This window comes from Budorcas taxicolor, chromosome 22, assembly GCF_023091745.1.
Source record: "Budorcas taxicolor isolate Tak-1 chromosome 22, Takin1.1, whole genome shotgun sequence".
Classification (NCBI taxonomy): Eukaryota; Metazoa; Chordata; class Mammalia; order Artiodactyla; family Bovidae; genus Budorcas; species Budorcas taxicolor.
In genome coordinates, this window is record NC_068931.1 from 46,548,767 (window position 1) to 46,569,516 (window position 20,750).

A 20,750-nucleotide genomic window follows, 5' to 3' on the forward strand; every position below is an offset into this window, starting at 1 on the left:
AATATTTGCCCTGATAATTTAGTTACTACCTTTTCTGGTCTACTTTCTGACTTACTTATGTGTTGCAAAGGTCAGAGGTAGGAGGTAGGAGGACAGAAATTTAGAATTTTCTCATGAAATGAAAGAAGTTATCTTTTCAAAAAGCTCCACACACAACTACACAGACAGCCAGCTGCCACAATAACTGAATATAAATCTTCTGCTTTATTTTCAGTCAAATATATGGTAACTGTGATATTTACGCTTTTCGTGCAGAGCTTATTCTAGAATAGGAATAGATTACTACGACTGACAGTATTTGAAGAACCTCGTGCATCTTTGACTCACTTCTGTGTGTGCTTTAGGCCCTGCTCTGCTGTTGGATTCCTTTGAGGTCTAGGGGTGTTGGCTGGGGCCGTGTAGGGGTGACCCGAAGGCCAGAGAGCGTTCGCCTCTGCACAGGGGCTTCCAGAGGAATGTGCGACTTTCCGAAGAGGGTAACATTGAGAGAAAAGGCTTGATCGTCCTGGCTGTGAAATGGAGGAGTGGATGCATTCCTGACTTACTGGAAAATGCCATGGGGTCTCTTGCAGAGCATGGCACCCCACAGACTTGGTGTGTGGCACATTTTATTTAATGGCTCTGAGAGGAAATGTGGCAGAATACTCACATCATTAGTTTAGAGTTGTAAACACTCACCAGGAAATTTGTTTGTATCCTGCCACCCGACCCCACCCCACCCTTTGGCCTTGTTTTGCCTTATACTGACTTTTAGACCAAGCAATAAAGAAAATGGCTGCATTGAGGTGTCGGAATCAAAGGCCTGCAGGAGAGGCAGCGTTTTCAAGAAAGTCATGTTTCCACAAGGAGGCAAAGAGAACGTTCAGTGCCCTTTTCCATACAGCTGGCATTCCATAGGGCAGCGGAAAAGTTGTAGGAAGGTGAGTAGTAGGTGGCTGGAGCAAAGGAGGAAGACAGTTGAGTAGGGGACAAGACTGGAGGAGGGCACAGCGACTCATTCCAGTCTTCTTGCCTGGAGAATCCATGGGCAGAGGAGCCTGACAGGTCACAGTCCATAGGGTCGCAGAGTCGGACACGACTGAAGCCACTTACCACATATGCACACGGGAGAAGACAGACAGATGGGCAGCCCCAGAGGGTTGTATTTTGTGAGTGGCCGGGAGGGTAGAAGTACATTTTACTTCTCATAACCATTGCTTTCCCTCTTATCTCTTCCTAATGCTTTCTCCTTTTGCTTAGCTATACTTAGACTGTTACTTCCTGCTACGCTATTCCTCTACCTTATTGAACCCATCACACAGTCCTTTTTTAGCTCCCCTAGTTGCTTCTTTCTTCCTCTGTCTAGTTTGTTCAGCTCAACTCTCCTTTGCTGATATCCTCAGCTCCTTATATAGTTGACTTTCTTGTACTCAGCTGGCCAAGTCTGATCCCTGGATGCACGCTTTAGAGCCTTTATCCATGCTGGAGAAAGTCAGATGAAAAGTTGAGGGTCATATTAACTTCCTGACTTGCAGCCTCACCTTGGCTCTCAGTACTGCCCAGCACTTTCCTCCTTTCCTTAGGCATCATTCTTTCTTCACAGTGGCTAGCTCACTTTTCTAAACCTACTCTAAACTGACTCTGCTATCCTATTCACACCTGTGCTCTGCAGATGGCCCTCTGCATTCTTTACAGATCAAGATTACCTCAGCTTTCTGCCATCAAAGCTGTTTGCTCTCTGCCTTTTTTCTAGATATGGCCGGTAAAAATAACTGTATGCACGCACACATCCCTGTCCCTCAAACCCGTATTCCTCTTAGTGCCGTCTGTTGCCGTTTCCTCCATAGCCAGATGTCTTCGAATGTGTCTGCTCCTTCTCCCCTTCTGTTCTTCCTCAGCCTGCTTTGCTGCAGTAGCTTCAGTCCCATCATTCCTCTGAGGTTCCCCGGGCCAGGGTTGTGTATGGTCATCTTACCACCTGTTCTACTGGGCTATACGTAGTCCTTCCTCTTATTGTGTCTCTCTGTTGGGCATTGTAGGCACTTCTTCCGAGAAATGCTCTCTTTATGGTGCCCTGGCTTCATATCTTCAGGTTTTCTTTCTGTCTCTTGGTTGACCTTGGTGAGCGCCTCTTCCTGTGCCCATCCCTTAATTACTGGTTTTTGTCAGGGTTTTTTAGGCCCCCTTCATTCCTCTGGATGAACTTTGCCTTCTCCCCTATTGGGAGGACTTACCTGCTATTTCCTCTCTAGACTGCTGACCTGAGCTTTAAAACAGTAGTAACTTCAACTGCCTGTTGAGCAGCAGCATCATGCCCTAAGCAGCCACCCTCAACACGTCCATTGGTGCACTGAATGCCACCAGTTACCTACATCAGAAACCTTGGCGTCAGTTTTTCCTTTGCCTGATTTCCAAGATTACTCACTGTGTGTTCTTACAGAAATGCAGACTGTTCCTCCTTTTGTTTCTTTCCTGGTTCAGCCATAGCCATTTCTCACCCTGGAAACTATAGCAGTCTAACTGGTTTCCTTGCCTCTAATATTTCTTGTCCCGCTACTCATTCTATTTCCATACTTGAAAAAATTTTAAATTCAAAATCCGATCATGTCACTTCTCTGCTGAAATCCTTCATTGGTTTCCTAGTTTTCAAGGTCAAGTCCAGATTCCTTACCCGTGATCTGACCTCTGCTGACTTTACCAGCTCATTTTTCATTACTTTTTTTTTTTTTTTTACTACCATTACCCCAGATCTTACCCTAAAGGGTGATTTTCAACCCTGAAGGCTACATGGTGTTCCTTGCGCTGCTCTCCTTCACCTGGGCCTGCTCTTCCCTGCGAGCTCAGTGTTCTTGATTGTTCTCCAGTCTAGGAAATGGTCCTTTTCTCTGTGCATGGAGGGCATTCTTTGCCTCCCTCTCAGACTAGTTTCCACACCATAATGCCAACGGACTGGTTTTTGGTATCCGTGAATATACTGTAAGCTTGTTGAGGGTGGGAACTCTGCCTCCCTTGTTTGTTCCCTGTAGTAGTCCTAGCGCTGAGCACAGAGCATTTGCTGTCGCTTAGTCGCTTAGTCGTGTCCAGCTCTTTTGTGACCCTACGGACTGTAGCCCGCCAGGCTTCTCTGTTCACGGGTGTTTCCAAGCAGTAATACTGGAGTGGGTTGGCATTTCCTTCTCCAGGGATCTTCCTGACCCAGGGATTGAACCCATGTCTTCTGCTTGGCAAGCGGATTCTTAACCACTGAGCCACCTGGGAAGCCCAAGCACAGTGCCTAGCATGTCATAAATAAGAATTTACTTTAGAAATAAATAGATGAAGTATACTGTTAGAGCTGCGCACAGCAAGTCTGCTTGAAATACTGACTGTGGAAAAGCTGAAGTTTGGGAGAAAAGGGAGAGTGTCAGTTGGTATTTCTCCTGAGCAGTGTGTTTGGGACTATGTGCGTGACGGCAGTCTAACTACAGCACTGAAGTGGAAAAGAGACAAAAAGCTTTGCCGCAAACAAAGTACTGGGGTCAGAGCAAGAATCTCGGTTTACCAAGTCCGACTTAAGCAGCCGCCCTAGGTTTAACAAAACTGGGTCTGTCTGGTGGATGTCACCTTTGCATGCTTGTAGAGTTCAACATCACTGCCCATACCACACAGAATCCTATCTGTTCTTTAATATAGATAGGATTAACAAGCCTATGTGCCGTGTGTTCAGACACTCAGTTGTGTCCAACTCTTTGTAGCCCCATGGATTGTAGCCCGTCAGGCTCCTCTGTCCATGGAATTCTCCTGGCAAGAACACTAGAGTGGGGTGCCATTTCCTCTTCCAGGGCATCTTTCTGACCCAGGGATCAAATCTGTGTCTCTTCCATCTCCTGCATTGGCAGGGTGGATTCTTTACCACTAGCACCACCTGAGAAGCCCACTGTGAACAAGCCTGTGCAGACTGTAATACAGTTTCAGTCACTGGTTGTATCTAGAAGACTTTAATCTTCTGTTTTCTCATATATGCATCAGTTTCAATTGAAGAAAAAAAAGGTGAAATAATAATATTAAAGAATTGTAAAAAAGACCCACAATCGTTTACTTTTCATAGCTTTTAACCAGCACATACGTAGTTTTAGTGTTATATGTAACTCTGTGTGTGTTATACATATATTTTTCCCAAGTTTCTACATAGCAATCTGGTGAGTATCATTTGACATCATGACTCTGCTTATTTAAAGTGTTTTCTGTAAGGCTAAATTATCAGAGGTGAGATTATAGGGTCAGAGGGTATATAAATTATAAGTCTTTTATGCTTGTGGGACTGTCCAAAATTTTCAAAAAGGATTACATTACAAGTTTGCAGGAGTATGAAAGTACAAGGTTTGTCTTGACCTTGAAGCATAGATACGAGTAAGGTGAGAAGGGAAGAGAGAGTTGTATATATAAAATCTTATTTATATTGGTTTAGTTGACCTAAAGATCCTCTTGATGAGGGTGAAAGAGAAGAGTGAAAAAACTAGCCAAAAACTCAACATGAAAAAAAAAAAGGCTAAGATATGGCATCCAGTCCCATCACTTCATGGCAAACAGAAAGGGAAAAAGTGGGCGTAGTGACAAATTTCATTTTCTTGGGCTCCAAAGTCATGTTCAGTGACTGCAGCTGTGAAGTTTAAAGCTGCTTGCTCGTTGGAAGGAAACTATGACAAACCTAGAGAGCATGTTAAAAAGCAGAGACATTACTTTGCCAACAAAGATCTGTCTAGTCAGACCTATCGTTTTTCCAGTAGTCAGGTATGGATGTGAGAGTTGGACCATGAAGAAGGCTGAGCACCAGAGAATTGATGCTTTCGAAATACGGTGCTAGAGAAGACTTGAGAGTCCCTGGAACTGCAAGGAGTTGAGTCAGTCCCAAAGGAAATTAACTGAATATTCATTGGAAGGACTGATGCTGACGCTCCAGTTCTTCGGCCATCTGATGCGCAGAGGCAGCTCCCTGGAAAAGACCCTGATGGTGGGAAAGATTGAAAGCAAAAGGAGAAGGGGGCGGCAGCGGATGAGATGGTTAGACAGCATCACCAACCCAATGGACATGAATTTGAGCAAACTCTGGGAGATAGTGAAGGACAGAGGAGCCTGGTGTGCTGCAGTCCATGGGATCTCAAAGAGTCAGACACGACTTAGTGACTGAATAACAACAACAGTTGTTGGATTTTTTTTTTAATAGGGAGAAATAATTTTGTATCAGATGACAATATATTTAAATAAAAATACATCTTTAAAGAGTAAATGAAAATTTATACCTGTTACAACTCTGTTTATTCCATGTTTACTCTTAGACATTCTGAAATTCATCCTTCTAAGTCAGAATATTCAAGAACTGAATACATAGGTTTTTAACTCTTTGTCTCTGGTTTTTTTTGGCTGTGACATGTAGGATCTTAGTTCTCCCGACTAGGTATTGAACCTGTAACCCCTGCATTGGAAGCGTGAAGTCCTGTCTAACCAGAGGAGTGCCAAGGAATCCCTCTGAATTTTAACTCTTTTTAGAATTGTTTAAACAGCTGTGTACTTCGGTGCTATGCCATTAACCTGTATTGAGAGTCAGTTCTATTAAATTCATGTTTAGTGTTGGAAAATGCATTTTATTGCACCATGAAATAGATGCATTGTGAAGATCTTTGTGAGAAAGTCCTTATAGGCTCCAGTGCTTTCCAGGGTGAAGCATTGTGTGGTGCTTTCTGTCTAATGGGGAGTGTCAACAACATACAAGTTATATATTTCAGTTTCTCAGGGCAAAAATTGCTATTTGCTTCTAGTCTTCCCTTTTAGATGATGTTTTGGGTCCAGTTCCCCACTCCCCCACCCCCCACCCCCCACCCCCAACCAGAGATCAATCAAACCTGCACTACTGTCAGTGATAGTGCAGTCTTAACCACTGGACTGCCCAGGGAATTCCTTTGGGTTTGATTTTGTCAAGTCTGGATTCCTGGAGAGAAGATTGTTAAAATTGTTTAAAATTGAGAGAAAATTATTAAATCTTTTGTAAGGTTTCCCAATGTAACTATGATATTAATAATCCTTTTATTTCCTCCATTTGTGCCTTTGAGCTTGTCTGGTTTAGGATTTTGTTATATTAAAATGATAAGCAGTAGAGAACTCCTTTGACCTGAGTGGAGACACACCTACCCACAGGTCATTTAAAAGCAGAGTAGAATTTAATGCAAAAAGCATCACAAAATAGAGTATTATTGCAGTATATACATACCTACATTTATATACACAAACTTGTCAGAATACTCTAGAATTTTTTCTCCTAAGGAATGGCAGTAGAAAGCAAGAGAATTGGAGTTCTTACTCTTAGGTACTTCTGTGTTGTTTGAACATTCTTTTAACAATCAGTATGTATTGTTTTGTTTTTTTTATTTGACATAGGTAACAGTTTCATGGAGGCAAGCTTTTATAAGGGCACTCTGTTTCAGTGATTAAACTGAGAGGAGAAATCCATCAGTGTGATGTTTCTGCTGCTCTTAAGGAATCAAAATATAGTGCTTAGTTTTTTCTCCCCTTTCTCTCTCAGGTCATTTGGATCCAGGATTCCTAGCAAGTGAGAAAACATCTGCTGGCAATGCACCACTCAATGAAGAAATTAATATTGCCTCTTCAGATAGTGAAGTGGAGATTGTGGGGGTTCAGGAACACGCAAGGTAGGAAATTAATTGGAGAGAAGAAAATGGTATGGCATGGCTGGCATGAATGTTGGGAGCTATTTCTCAGCTTCCTGTAGTTTAAGAAATACATTTTTGGGTTCAGGAGTGGGAACTTATATACACCCGTGGTGGATTCATGTTGATATATGGCAAAACCAATACAGTATTGTAAAGTAAAAATAAATAAATAAATAAAAAATATTAAAGTAAAATTAAAAAAAAGAAATACATTTTGATTATAGACACTTGATGGGCTTCAGAATGTATTGCAGATTGTCTTATATCAGAAACATCTTGGCCACACATGTATGTGAACCAGAACTAATGTTTTTCTCTTATTTTTAGCAAATGGCTAGATGGCTTAACAGATTTTTCAGTTACGGCAGAAGTATCGCCATACTTCCCCGCTTCTCACCCATATTTTCTTGCCTTTCAGTTTATCTTGAAATATATCGGGAACAAATAATTGGAAAATCTACATTTGACATCACACCTCTTCTTAGAGCACCTCCCCTTATCTTCCATGAAAAGTTACAAGTTACTTTAGTCAGTTCTTAACAGTATATTTCTGGTGATGTTCATGTGATTTAGGGTATCTTGTTTCTTAGGAATTAAAAAAGCCGTAGGACATTGATTTAGTGTGCAGTAATAAAAATTATTTTGTGAAGTTTGTCATTCTTTAAGATAAGAGAGAGCAAGCTGGAGCCCACGGGCCAGATCTGGCCTGCTGCGTCTTTCCATATGGACCTCAAGCTGAGAATCGTTTCTACGTTTTCAAATGGTTGGGAGAAAAGATCAAGACATGTTTTGATATGAAAAAATTAAATGAAATTCAAATATAATTTATCCATAAATAAAGGTTTGTTTGAACAGACCATGCTTATTTACTTACATATTGTCTATTTTACACTCCAGTGGCAGAACTGCGAAGTTTCTTCAGACACCTTAGGGTGCACAGAGCCAAAGATATTTATTGTCTAGCTCTTTGCAGAAAAAATTTACTGACTCTTCCTTTAAGATATGCTCCTAAAAATTAGTTGCAGCCCTGTCAGAGATACACCTGAGAAACATTTAACACACACATACAAAACAAAATCTCGTTTTTGGAAAAATCTGTATTCTCTGTAGTGAACAATTTTTCTCCTGTGCCACAAGAGTTACGATTTTGTGATTTCCTCAGGTAGGTATACAAGATAGTATCTTGCCTTATTTTTAGATCTGATTTTGATCTTTGGTTAGCAAGATAATAAAACATTCACCAGCACTTATTTCTTCTGTTGACTTATTTAAAAGGTGCATTTAGGAATGGAGAAGTGGGGGCAAAATACACATGCACGTAAATTGAGGAATCCTTTCTCTAATGAGAACTGATTTTACTTTCTGAGAGGATTTTTTAGTTAAACAATTGGGGCTTTAAGGGTGTAGAGTTAAGTTGTAATTTATCAAGCCATCTCCCCGTAAGTGGCTAATTCTCCATCAGAATATTTTACCTTCTATCCTGTATTTATGCCCTAAATACAAGGGCATAAATGTCTGCATAGCTGCTTCCTTTTTTCTTGTCTTTCTAAATGGTTATTCCCCCCTATTCTGGTGGGAAAGAACTTTCATTCTTTAACCTTTCCTTACCTCATACTTTCTTCTCTTCCTTAGTAAAAAACTTTTTCCTGTTATGTTCTCTTTCATTTTCTCATGTATTTCCTTCCAGCTAGCTGACTTATTCATCAGATGAAGAAGATAGAACTCCAGGTTTTTTCCCTTAGCATACATTTGTCATTATTTTATTTCAGCACTGTATAAATATAAAAGACGTTATTAGACTTTAAGCCCCATGTCAAGATCTTTCTAGGATATATTTTCCATTTCCGACTCTGTACTATAAAACTTACTCTGCCTATTGACTGATAGATTGATGTAGGTTAATTATCTTCTGTTGTGCCAGGAGCACATTATCCAGTTACCAACTTCCTCTTGACTTACTTTTCAAATTTTAATTCAGTGTTACTCATGTGTTCCTACTTAAGTAGGAAAGACTAGGTCATGACCTGTGTTGTCTATTTAAGCTCTTGCTCATTCTGAGACATATCACTTGGTCCAATTCTCTAATAACTCCTGCCAGTTCTCCCTTCTTTATTGTTTCTTTGTGCCTAGAAATGTTACAGATGCTACTCTTCTTTTCAGGAATTTCCCCAGTGACTCAGCGGTAAAGACTGTGCCTGCAATGGAGGAGATACAGGTTCAGTCCCTGGGTCAGGAAGGTCCCATGGAGGAGGGCATGACAACCCACTCCAGTATTTCTTGCCTGGAGAATCCTGGAGTCTGGTGGGCTACAGTCCATAGGGTCGCAGAGTCAGAGACGACTGAAGTGACTGAGCACGCACAGCCTTCTTTTCAGATTCTTTGTTTAACTTTCCTTTTGTAATGAAATCTTCAGCTTATCTTCCTACCAATATTTTTGTTATCTGTAGTTGAAATTATATTATTTCTGTTAAAACTTGTAGATTTAAATTCTAAGTTTCTCTCACCTTCAGTACACACACACACTCAAAGATTATCTTTAGTAGACCCTTCTTTGAACTTGTTACAGCCTGTTATTCAGATTGTCATATTACTCTATGAGCAAACATACTTATTTCAGTCTTAACTAAGCCAAATGACTTTGGGTACATTTTAAATAACATGCTATAACATTACTTTTGAGGACTTTTTCTTACCAGGCTCTGAAATATAAAGATATGTTTTTGTTTTTTAAATTCTGATCTTTTAGTTTGAATCCTGGGGAAATCATATCTTAGCAGTAACAACTTTATCTTAAAATCTCAGTGTGGGTAGAGTTGACAAATTCTGTTGGGAGTACTTTGAATGGACTCTTATCATTATGAGGGGATCTCTTATTTTGGCCCTTGGTCTAGGAATGAGTAGAATCTCACTGACTGTTGTGCCTTTCTCAAAAATTTTCTAGCAGTTTTATTTAGAAGAAGCCTGGTAGTCTTTCAAACACTGAGGTTAAAAAGCTGAGAAGCAGGTTGGGGGATGGAGGGGGTGAGAGGCTTTCTTATTGGTTGCTTCGAAATTGCCCCTTGAGCTGGCTGTATCTCATCTGGAATTTGTTTCTTTTACAGGTCTAGGGTTGCAGTTATGAAGTATTGATGGGCTTCTGGCAGGGTTATCACTTGGAAGAAGGTTTTAGGTTTTGATCCACATCTTTGTGTTCTAATTTGATTTTTTGCATGCATAGATGTTTTGTTTGGATTTAGCTGACCTTTTCTTGTTTTTCCTTTTGGTATTCTACCTTGTGGGCTTTCTGAGAGCTTTAAAAAACTCAGACTTCGTTCATGAGTTGTTCTCTTTGGGGATTGTGGTTGTTCTGACTTGCATTGGATACCATTTTTCCATGTTAGAAACATTGTTTTTTTGACCTTTGCATTCAGTAATTCTGGTTATGACGTGTCTCTTTTTTTTTTTTTTCCCATTAAACAGTCATTTTTCTTTTCTTGCATGCTAACGTCTTTCCCCGCTCTTTTATTTTAGATTTTGACATATTCCCTTAGCTTACATGTGTCTTCTAGTTATAGTCTAGAAAGCATGCTTTCTTAACTTGAATGCGTCTTTTATGGCTGCCTTGGATTGCTGTGATGAACTCTCGTCATTGTCTACATGTCATTTCTAGGTGTTATTTTTGGACAGTCCAGTTTTATAAGGTGCTGTTTGCTAGTGAGGTGGGAACTTCCCTAAAATCTCTGGTTCTTCTGCACCCACTTACTTTTGCCATAAGTTTTAAGTTATGACCCTCTTTTTTTATCCTTTGTCCTTTATCCTTTGTCCTTTTCCCTTCTTTACTTCTACCAGCCTCATTGGTAATTCCCCTAGGAAGATGAGTGCATGTAGCACGGGTCTTCATGTTATGAAACTGTGTTGGAACAGTTTTCTTAGTACTTGTTCTCTGAAGCTTTTATGAATAATCAGACTCTTATCTCCTTTCACAAACATGGTCCTATGGTCATTGGTAATGTTGATTGACCTGTCAGCAGAAGAATTAGTGTGGGAAGGCTTTTGCATTTAAGACTGATTGTATCCTAGAACCACTTGATAACATTAACCCTAAAAAAGCAAGGGGGGTGGGTGAGCATTTCCCTGAAGCTACAAGGATTCATTCCACCTTCAGTTCAGAAAAATAAGTAAGAATGTTATCTAAGAGGTCACCTTCAGGATCTGTAAATGAGAGCAAAAAATGATTAATTTTTAATGTTGTTTTCTTAGAATAGTAAGTTAACTGTATCAACAGCTGATCATCATCAGAGCCTGCCCTCTTTCTGTGTTTTTCTTCCTTTCTACTCCAAAGTCTCTCCTTTATTGGTTTTAGTGTATGAAGAGCAGGAAATTATTATATCAAAACTTATTGTTTACAAATAGTGGATTGGTGGGGGAAATGGAAGTGAGGCCTAAGCAGTTTTTCTTGGCTGTAAGACTCAAAATGTGTCTCGTTTTGTAGACCTGTTGCCAGTCATATGCAGATTAAATGCTTTGTGAGGAAAAAGCTTGTGTCTGCACTAGAATCTGATTGGACTGATTGTAAGACAGATGAGTATAGTCCCACCCCATATCTTTCATAATAGAGAAAGGATATGTGCTAATACATGGAACTGTTTTATGGTAGTTAACCTTCCCAAATTTTGAGCTTCTCACATCCTTCTTTTTAAAAAAATGTATTTTTATTATTTATTTATTTGGCTGCACCAGAGCTTAGTTCCTGCATGCAGGATCTAGTTCCCTGGCTAGGGATCAGACCTGAGCCCCTTCATTTGGAGGGTGGAGTCCCAGCCTCTGGACCACCAGGGAGGTGCCTCACATGAGCCTCCTGTATAGGGCCTGTCTGTGGGGTTAATAACAGTTGTTGTAGTCCCATTTCTTCCTGAGTTTTTTTTTTTCCCTTTTTATCTAAGTTATTCTGTAATGTACCATCTTATAAAATACAGCTTGACCTTTTTCCCCGTACTTAAAAAAGTGTGTTAAAAGTCTTGTTCTATCCTCATCCATCTCCTAGCTACCATTTTATTTAAGGTGGTTGAGGTCTTAAATCATAAAAATTGTTTTGAATGTTTTGTTGACTTGTAACACACAGAGAAAAGCTATAAGTGTGCCTTCTAGCTTTTGTACCCACACCCAAGTCACCAGCATTCAGAGCAAGAAGCAGGAGTCCCCCCGTGCCACTTCTTAGTTATACCTTCCCCTGTCCCCCTCCTTGTCCCCGAAACTACTGTCCTGACTTCTAACAGGATAGTTCACCTATATTCAGAATCTTATTCACATTCCTGACAGATGCCTCAGCAATTACTTAAATGTTTAAAAGGCAGATTATTCTGTTTTGTGTAATAATGACCATTCAAAACTTGCCTTCTAGAAAACAATTGTTGGTTCTTAACTATGCTCTCAAGATTGTGTACATAGAGGAGCTGCCTTCCATGGTGATTCTCCCTTCTTTGGCAGCTGCCCTTCAGTTGCAGTTAATAGGAGACAGAAAAGTTTTTGACCAAAGAAAGGATCATCACGTTCTCCAGAGAATCTAAAATTTTGAAGAGAAACAGAGTAAGAGGATTGGTGGTTGTTACTGTTCAGTCACTAAGTCGTTTCCAACTGTTTGCGACCCCATGGACTGTAGCACAGCAGTTTCCCCTGTCCTTCACTGCCTCCCAGAGTTTGCTCAGATTCGTGTCCATTGAGTCACTGATGCTGTCCCACTATCACATCCTCCACCACCCTCTTTTCCTTTTGCCTTCAATCTTTCCCAGCATCAGGGTGTTTTCCAATGAGTTGGCTCTTCACATCAGGTGTCCAAAGTGTTGGAGCTTCAGCTTCAGCCCTTCCAATGAATTCAGGGTTGATTTCCTTTAGGATTGACTTATTTTATTGAGACTTCACCAGCACCGTGATTTGGAAGCATCAGTTCTTCAGTGCTCAGGCTTCTTTCTGGTCCAACTCTTCACATCCATCCATGACTACTGGAGTAACCATAGCTTTGATTAGACACACCGTGGTCGGCGCCCTGATGTCTCTACTTTTTAATACACTATCTAGGTTTGTCATTGCTTTCCTTGCAGGAAACAAGGGTCTTTTAATTCCATGGCCACAGTCACTGTCCGCCGTGATTTTGGAGCCAAAGAAAATAACATCTGTCACTGGTTCCACTTTTTTCCCTTCTGTTTGCCATGAAGTGATGGTTCTTTGAGGTGCTCAAGTAAAGGTGACTTCTAATAAATTTTCTTTTTTGCTTAAAGTAGCCCAATTTGTTTTCCAGTAACTGGAGCTATTTATGACATAACTACAGAAGCAGTTTAGTTTATCTAGCTGAAGAAATGCCTTATTTCCTTATTATGTCTCCTTCAACCTTTCCTCATTAATAAATAGCCTCTCTAAACCTCTCACTGTCCTACTCTAGACACTTTCTAGAATCTGCTTTGCTTTTTATTGTATTATTCCTGGCGGCTAAGCAGTCTTCTTACAATAAACCATAGTGTATAATACTTCAGGTGCAGTCTGGGAAAGACATGGTTATTTAGTTGGAAATAAACTCCCCAGAGGAGACCTAATTTTGTTCTGGTTCCATGGTTTACTTTCTTAAGACCCTGGGAAGTTGTCTTTTGGTCTTGGTTTTCTCTTCTGTAAAATGGGAAGATTGGATTAGGTCCTTTTTAGAGCCACTCCTTGATGTCCTGATGTTACATTGTGTGATTATTTTAGGAGCAGTGCAAAGTTGGGAATGAATACTGCTTTTATTTCAGAATTATTTCTTGCAGTTCTGTCAGAGATTACATTGACTTTTTTTGGTAGCTCTTCATTCCCTGATTTTTCTAAGTTTCCAACCAGCTTTTACTTCAATTACTGCTTGTATAAATGAGCATTTGAACTGTTGAAGAACGTTATATTTTTTAATTGTTGGTCTGGGCTTGTCTTTGCACCCTGCTGACTCTTTTGTATTTTACCTTACCCAGTTTAATACACACTTTTGTTAAGTGGCAACATTATGTTGTGGAAAACATTGGACCAGAAATCAACTTGGCCTGAAGTTCTCTTGCCTACACTTCCAAACAGTGTGACCCTGAACAAGTCATGTAATCTCTGTAATCCTCAGTTTCCCTGTGAGAGTATGGATAATAGCTTCCACATCTACTTCATGGGTCTGTTGGGTGTGTCAGATGTGGAGAAACTACTTAATAATTTTGGTATTCTGTTGTCATCAATCATCAAAACCATTTCTTGAAAATGTTGAATGGACTCCTTTGACTGACTTTCTTCCATGACTACTTGATCATTTAATCTCAGTGTATTTAAAGAGTGGACAGATTTGGATCAGACTGTGGGTTTTTGTGTGTCTTATTTTAATGCTTTTCACTAGCTACTCTTTGAAAATATGGTGGCCTCTGGGTTAGTAGCTGCTTGACTCATTTCTGGAAAGATGATGGCCCTCTGATAACTATAACAAGTCCATATTCTACCCCTACTTGGCCCCAAGGGATCTGTTTTTTGGTACCTCTCTTGGGAAGGGAGTCCTTTTCAGGCTGGACTTTGTAGGAGCTGGGCCTCCTTCTGTGATCTTAAGGATCCTCAGGGGCAGTTCTGTAGCTATACTTTGTCTGTGCATGCGTCCTCAATCTCCCAGTCATGTCCAGCTCTCTGCGACCTTATGAACTATGGCCCACCAGTCTCCTGTGTCCGTGGGATTCTCCTGGCAAGGATACTGGAATGGGTTGCTATTTCCTTGACCAGGGGGTCTTAACCCAACCAGAGATCGAAGCCACATCTCCTGTGTGTCCTACATTGGCAAGCACATTCTTTACCACTGAGCCACCTGAGAAGGCCAAATTCAAACTGAAACACCATCTTCTCCGCCTTCAGACTCAGATGAAACTACACCATTGGCTCTCCTGGGCCTCCAGCTTACTGACTGCAGACCTGGGAACCTCTCAGCCGCCATGAATTCCTTATAATAAACTTTGTCTGTTGTTACTCTAATGTTGCTTTTGAACCTAGAGGTGCAGGTGGCTTGGAATAGAAATTAGAGTTCTGAAGTGAGTAAGCATCACTCATTGTATACAGGTTGTCAGAACAGCTGCTTGCGATCCACTGTAGTAGTTTGTGTGATTAGAATCATGCCGCTTGCCCCTTCTCACGGCTATTGCGTAGTAATGGGTCTTACAATTGAGATGGGACGGCATAAGGAGCAGTGATAGCTTGTGCTGCTTGCCTTCCTCTCGTTTGAATCAAAACTTACTCCGTGGCTCATCCTGGAGGTTCATGGTTCTATCATTTGACTGGAATATGCAATTCAGTCTGGAGGTATTTCTGAAACAATTCTCTCCCAGTTGGTGAACTTCGAGATACGTCAGCTTGGTAGTTCTGACACTCTTATAGAACACTTTTAGAGAATCTAAGCTAAGTACTTCAGCCTCGTTATTTTCACTAAGCTAAAACGTGTTTGTGATGAACTAGCCAGACTTTTCTGTTGTCACCTTCAAGATGAGGAAAATTGATCTTTAATTCACATTATTGTTGTTTAGTCGCTAAGTTGTATCTAACTCTCTGTAATCCCATGGACTATAGCCTGCCAGGCTCCTCTGTCTCTGGGGTTTCCCAGGCAAGAATGCTGTAGTGGGTTGCTGTTTCCTTCTCCAGGGGATCTTCCCAACTCTGGGGTCAAACCCATGTCTCCTGCACTGGCAGGCAGATTGACCACTGAGCCACCAGGGAATCCTCTTTAACTCATGACCTAGTACTTACATAGACATTTAAAAATCTAACCCGTGAAAGGGGTATTACCGTTAACTGTTTTTGGAAGTAGTATTAACAAATACGGCACGGAACTTATTTTAAGAACAGATTTCACCTATATTTCTTATTGTTTCATTTGCTCAGACTAACTGGGCATCTTAATTTTGCTTGGGATTTATATGCTGCCCTACCCTGAAGATTCCAGAGACTTAAATGAATTCAGAGAAACAACATCTTGTCCATTATCAGTATTAGATCTAGACATAACTCAGGAGCTTGTGACTGAGACAAGGCTTTTGGCATTTCTTAGTTGGAAGGACTGATGCTAAAGCTGAAACTCTAGTACTTTGGCCACCTCATGCGAAGAGTTGACTCATTGGAAAAGACTCTGATGCTGGGAGGAATTGGGGGCAGGAGGAGAAGGGGACGACAGAGGATGAGATGGCTGGATGGCATCACTGACTCGATGGACGTGAGTCTGAGTGAACTCCAGGAGTTGGTGATGGACAGGGAGGCCTGGTGCGCTACGATTCACGGGGTGGCAAAGAGTCAGACACGACTGAGCGACTGAACTGAACTGAACTGAGGCTACACTGAGAGAGGCAGGGAGACTGACAGACAGACAGACATATAGGGAAGGAGGAAAAGGGGGAAGGATATTGGTTGTGGGTTTTATGAGCTTGTGTAGTAGGCTTATCTTAGGAAAAGTATTAATACAATGAAGTCGTGTTGCCTTCTGTTTTTCCCTCTGGTAGGGTTAACCATGCTTTTGCTCTTCATCTCAATTGCAGGTGTGTCCATCCTCGAGGAGGTGTGATTCAGAGTGTTTCTTCATGGAAGCATGGCTCCAGCACACAGTATGTTAGCGCCCGGCAAACACAGTCATGGACTGCTGTGGCTCCTCAGCAGACTTGGGCTTCACCTGCAGAAGTTGTTGACCTCACGTTGGATGAGGACAGCAGACGCAAATACCTGCTGTGATACAGTGTCACTGTGTGTCCTCTGCACTGTTCCCCTCTACTTCCTCCTCCTCCTCTTTGTGACATGGAAGTTCATTGTCATAGCTTCAGCCTCAGAAGCTGTTTGTGGCATTTGTATAATCAAAAACTCATGGAAAATTGCTCTCCTTCCCCCTCCTTTTTTTTTTTAAATTAAAAGAAGTCACGTAGGAAAATAACTTATCACAGAGAAAAGAATTTCTTTTCTTGTTTCCCTCAGTAGGAATATGAGAATGATGATGTTTATTAGACAACTTCATTTTACTTGGTGACTTTCAGTCTTAGGAAACTCTGCCCTCCTTTTAGAATGGTATTTTAATTACCAGGTAAAATGGATTTCAGTTTTTGAGTCTTGTATTTATTTTTCTGTGTAATAAAATTAATATGTAGACTTAACCACTGTCAGCCCACCCATTGGCACTCCTGTCTTAGGGCATTTGCACACATATTAGTCAGGTCCTTATTGGCACCTAGTAGGGCATGTGCATTGAAAACCTGTCCTCAAAAATAGAAGACAGAAGTTAACTTTTTCTTTTAGCTTAAGTCTTCTGCCTTCTGTCCTAACTTTGCTCCTGGCTGACTTCCCACAACCCAAATAATTAACATGCCCTCTTTGTGTTTATAAGTACTGCTTAGGTGACTTAGTTGATCTCCTTGTTGCAATAATTCATAACCCTTTGGAAAATATCTCCTTGTAGGGCAGAGGCATTTCAGATAGATACCCACCATGAGGTTTGAGCACCTGAAGAGCGTATTGAGAGATCCCTTTCCCCCTCCCTGGTTTGTTCAATGGGAGAAACAGAACCTATTACTTAGGTAGACTATGCCTAAGTATATAGCTAGTAATATGAAAGTTGTGTGACTTCTAAGGCTACAGGCACTTGTAAATCTGAGAGGACAATGCCTTTTTCCATAGTTAGTCTCTCCAAAAAGGATGCATAACAGCTGTTCAATGCTTGAGCTGAAGTTGACCTGATGCTGTATTTGGGTATTTTTCTCCTCTACCTTTTAAAAGTGGAAAGATCAAAATGTATCATAAAAATCAGATACAAAGCACATTAATGGCACTGTAGATTTTGCAGTATCTAACAGGAATTTTAAGGGGTAGTAGGAGCTTCAGGGAATTCAGGAAATGCCAGTGTTGGAGTTTCATGGCATTAGTTACTACCTTTTTTTCCTATAACGTTGTAGTTACTAGTGAATTATTTTACAAGCAATACCTAGAGTTAGAACACTATGTACTGTGCACAGGGAACAGTGAAGTAATATTGGCGTAGAAGACCTCACTTTGTGTTTTCCCACAGTTTTTGTTTGCTTTTTCTTTTTGGTTTCCATTTTCACCGTACAGTGTGGCTATAGCCCTTTGCCTCCCTTCCCGAGCGTCTCGGTGGCTCTTCCTCACCGTGAGAGCATGAGGACGACCGTGTTCAGTTTCCATTCAGTGGACACGTGTTTACCAAGTGCCTGTTCTGCGTGAGGCACTGTGTGGGGTGGTGCTGTGGGGCTGCTGTTTTGAGCAAGACAGCCCCACATGCACACAAGTCAGAGTCTGCCTGGCTCCACCTGCCTGGCCTTTTCTTCTATATTTTGTAAAGACTCGTTTATTCCTTCACCCTTCTTCCTGCTGTTTGAGTTCGTCTGTGTATCCTTCTATGGGAGTATATTTAAGCATGTCTTCTCTTCTGATAACATCTCATTTGATCTGGCCTCTGTTGTTCATCAACTTTTAATTTTCCTGTGTATCTACTTTTAATAGATCAGGCAAGATCGTGAACCTCCAGTTTTAGCCCCTCATACATGGCCACAATTCTAGGCAAAAACCAAAGACCCAGAGGCCAGAGCAAAATAGGACCTTCTGCAGATTCACTACTGGTATATCCTTGGACCTTCACATTTTACTTTAGGATTAATTTATTGAATTTTACTGTTACACATTGTTTTTGACTTGAATTAAAATGCTAGACAAAGCAGAAATGTACAATTTCTGGTCTGTATTTTCCAGGAATATCATTGGGAAAAGGATAGAGTGAGTTATATGACTTGAAGTTTTTGCAGCTTATTTTTCCCCCAGTATCAGGGCAGAGCCCCATTTTATTTCATTTTTAATTTAATTTTTTGCCACACCTGGTGGCTTGTGGGATCTTAGTTCCCCAACCAGGGATCAAACCCACGCCCTCAGCAGTGAAAGCGCAGTGTCCTAACCACTGGACTGCCAGGGAATTCCCCAGAGCCCCATTTTAAAGACCATTTTTGCATTACCTGTTCTTAGGTTAGCAGTGTGTTTTGTTCACTTCCATAGAGCAGGTGATTTCCCAGGACATGCTTTCTTTAGTCCCTCGCAGTCACCCTTTAATGAGAATTCTTTTGGTCTGTTGTATGCACTGTGGGCTGGGAACAGAGAGTGGAGTTTTAACCAAGCTCTTCTATGGCTTTTTGCGTTTGCATTGTGTTAAAGTTTGCCCTTACCTGTCCCTTTTCCACCACCCTGACTGCCTGGCTTAGTGCACCAGAACAAAAATTAAGATGCAGAAAGCAGGGAGGGGAAGGGATGGTGGAAATAGTCAGCTTTTCTCCCTACTGGTTTGAGACTTTTCCACCTTCTATCTACAGAGAGACTGTGTTTCAACTCTTCTTTCATTGCCAGGTCCAGGAGAGTAGGGATGTGGTTTCTGGCAAGCTATTAATGATAAAATTCTGTGGTAAATATTCTGACATTTAAAATTTCTTTAAAGGGGATCTTTTCTAACCAGTTTTGCATTTGGTAACATAAACACTTTATACTTCACAGTCTCTTCAAAGTAATATCTCTGCTAAAATGATACACTTTGGTCACAGATTGGTTTTGGCAGGAACATGGCTAAGTGGCCCCCTTCCCTCAATTTGAAACCACAGAATGGTAACTTAGCTATTGCATATTGCCCTGCGTGATGTAATTGCTGCTTGCTTCATTTTGATGGAAGGGGCCAAACTGAATGGACTCCATTATTCATAGCAACTGATCATCCCGTAAACTCTGCTTTCATTTTACCAGTTGTGAATATGAACCATCTAATTTGCTAATTTAGTCAATTGTTCGTTGTTACTTTTAGCAAATTAGCACCATAGGTAATTTAAAAACAAATTTGTTGCCTGCTTTTTACATATACTGTGTCACAAGGTTCTTGAAAAAGCTGGGGGCACAATTTTGTCTTTGAGTTTAAAGTTGTTTTTTTTTAAATGCAAAGAGCTCCCCCCAATCCCTGTTTTCAGTATGTGTATGATGCGACTTCCATGTATATATAGAAATGACTGCACCCTAACCAGACTCCTCAGATTGTGCACTGTTTGTTTAAAATAATCATGTATTTTAGTCCAATGCTGTTGTATTTTTCATTTTATTTAAAACACTACGTACTTCTTATTCTTTTAACAAGTTTTAAAGGATAGTGATCTTAAAAAAAAAATCACTGGATAACTAGGAAATAACTTTTTGTTGCTGTTTTGTTTTTTAAAGAGTACAAAGGTCTTTAGAGCCTTTTGCTCCTCTTACCGTGAAAATGAAATGTTAGCCATTGTATGGCTAGGAACCAATGCACTTGGTGGTTAACGGATCTGCTGTTGCTGGAGCGTGGACTTGACGCAGTGACGACAAATCATTGCTTGGAATTAATGTTTTAAAATGTGCAACTCTAGTTTTTAAAATAGAATTTGGTTCTTCTTTACGTTCATTATTTAGTTTTTGTTTTCATTTAGTATTTAATGGTCTTTGGAGAAAAAAAAATAAAACAGAGTGTTATATATATATTTTTTGGTGCAAGATAAGATTTTCTGTTTTTTGAAATAAGTCTGTAGCATAAAGGTTAAACTATTTTAAGACAAAATAAAATAGAGTGTATTTAAACAAAGATAATTTCTGAGGATTTTTTTTTTCCTGTCTGCTTCAGTTAATTAGATGGTGCCTGGAGCAGCGCCCAAGTTTAGCTTTTGGATGTGAGAGTGAATTATATTTTGTTATCAGATCTTATTGTTTAAGTTGCCTGATTTTTTTTTCCAAGCAACAGCTGTATCCTACTCCTAGAATGTTTTGCAAGTAGCCTTTGGTGTATTAGATCTAGATAAAAATAGTTTTGTATTAGCTTTCCTGTAGCCCCCACTTCCCGTTCCAGTTTGAACCAGTGAGATTTCAAAGTCAACCAAAGGCTCCCTAGTGCTTGACCCCTTTGCTCCTGGGAACTAAAGTCAGCTGACAGTTACTTCCCAGAGTTCAACGTGCCAGGGTAAGATGCCGTGATTGCGTGCACTTTGCTCATGGTTGAAGCAAATGTAGGATGTTTCAAAAATAGCC

At 40.6% G+C, this 20,750-nt stretch overlaps 1 protein-coding gene across 5 annotated transcripts in view; it reads left to right on the top strand.

Moving 5' to 3' along the window:
• The window catches only part of ARK2N (arkadia (RNF111) N-terminal like PKA signaling regulator 2N), an 81,609-nt gene extending 61,390 nt beyond the window's left edge, over window positions 1–20,219 (top strand). For 2 of the 5 annotated variants that reach the window (XM_052660340.1, XM_052660341.1), the window contains exons 4-5: window positions 6,536–6,662; window positions 16,220–20,219. In XM_052660340.1, the coding sequence (XP_052516300.1) occupies window positions 6,536–6,662; window positions 16,220–16,409 (317 nt within the window). In that variant the 3' untranslated portion in view covers window positions 16,410–20,219. Of the gene's footprint in view, window positions 1–6,535; window positions 6,663–9,784; window positions 9,853–16,219 lie in introns of all 5 variants that reach the window. The other 3 variants (XM_052660343.1, XM_052660342.1, XM_052660344.1) reach the window with 3 other exon arrangements.
• The last annotated feature ends 531 nt before the right edge of the window (window positions 20,220–20,750 follow it).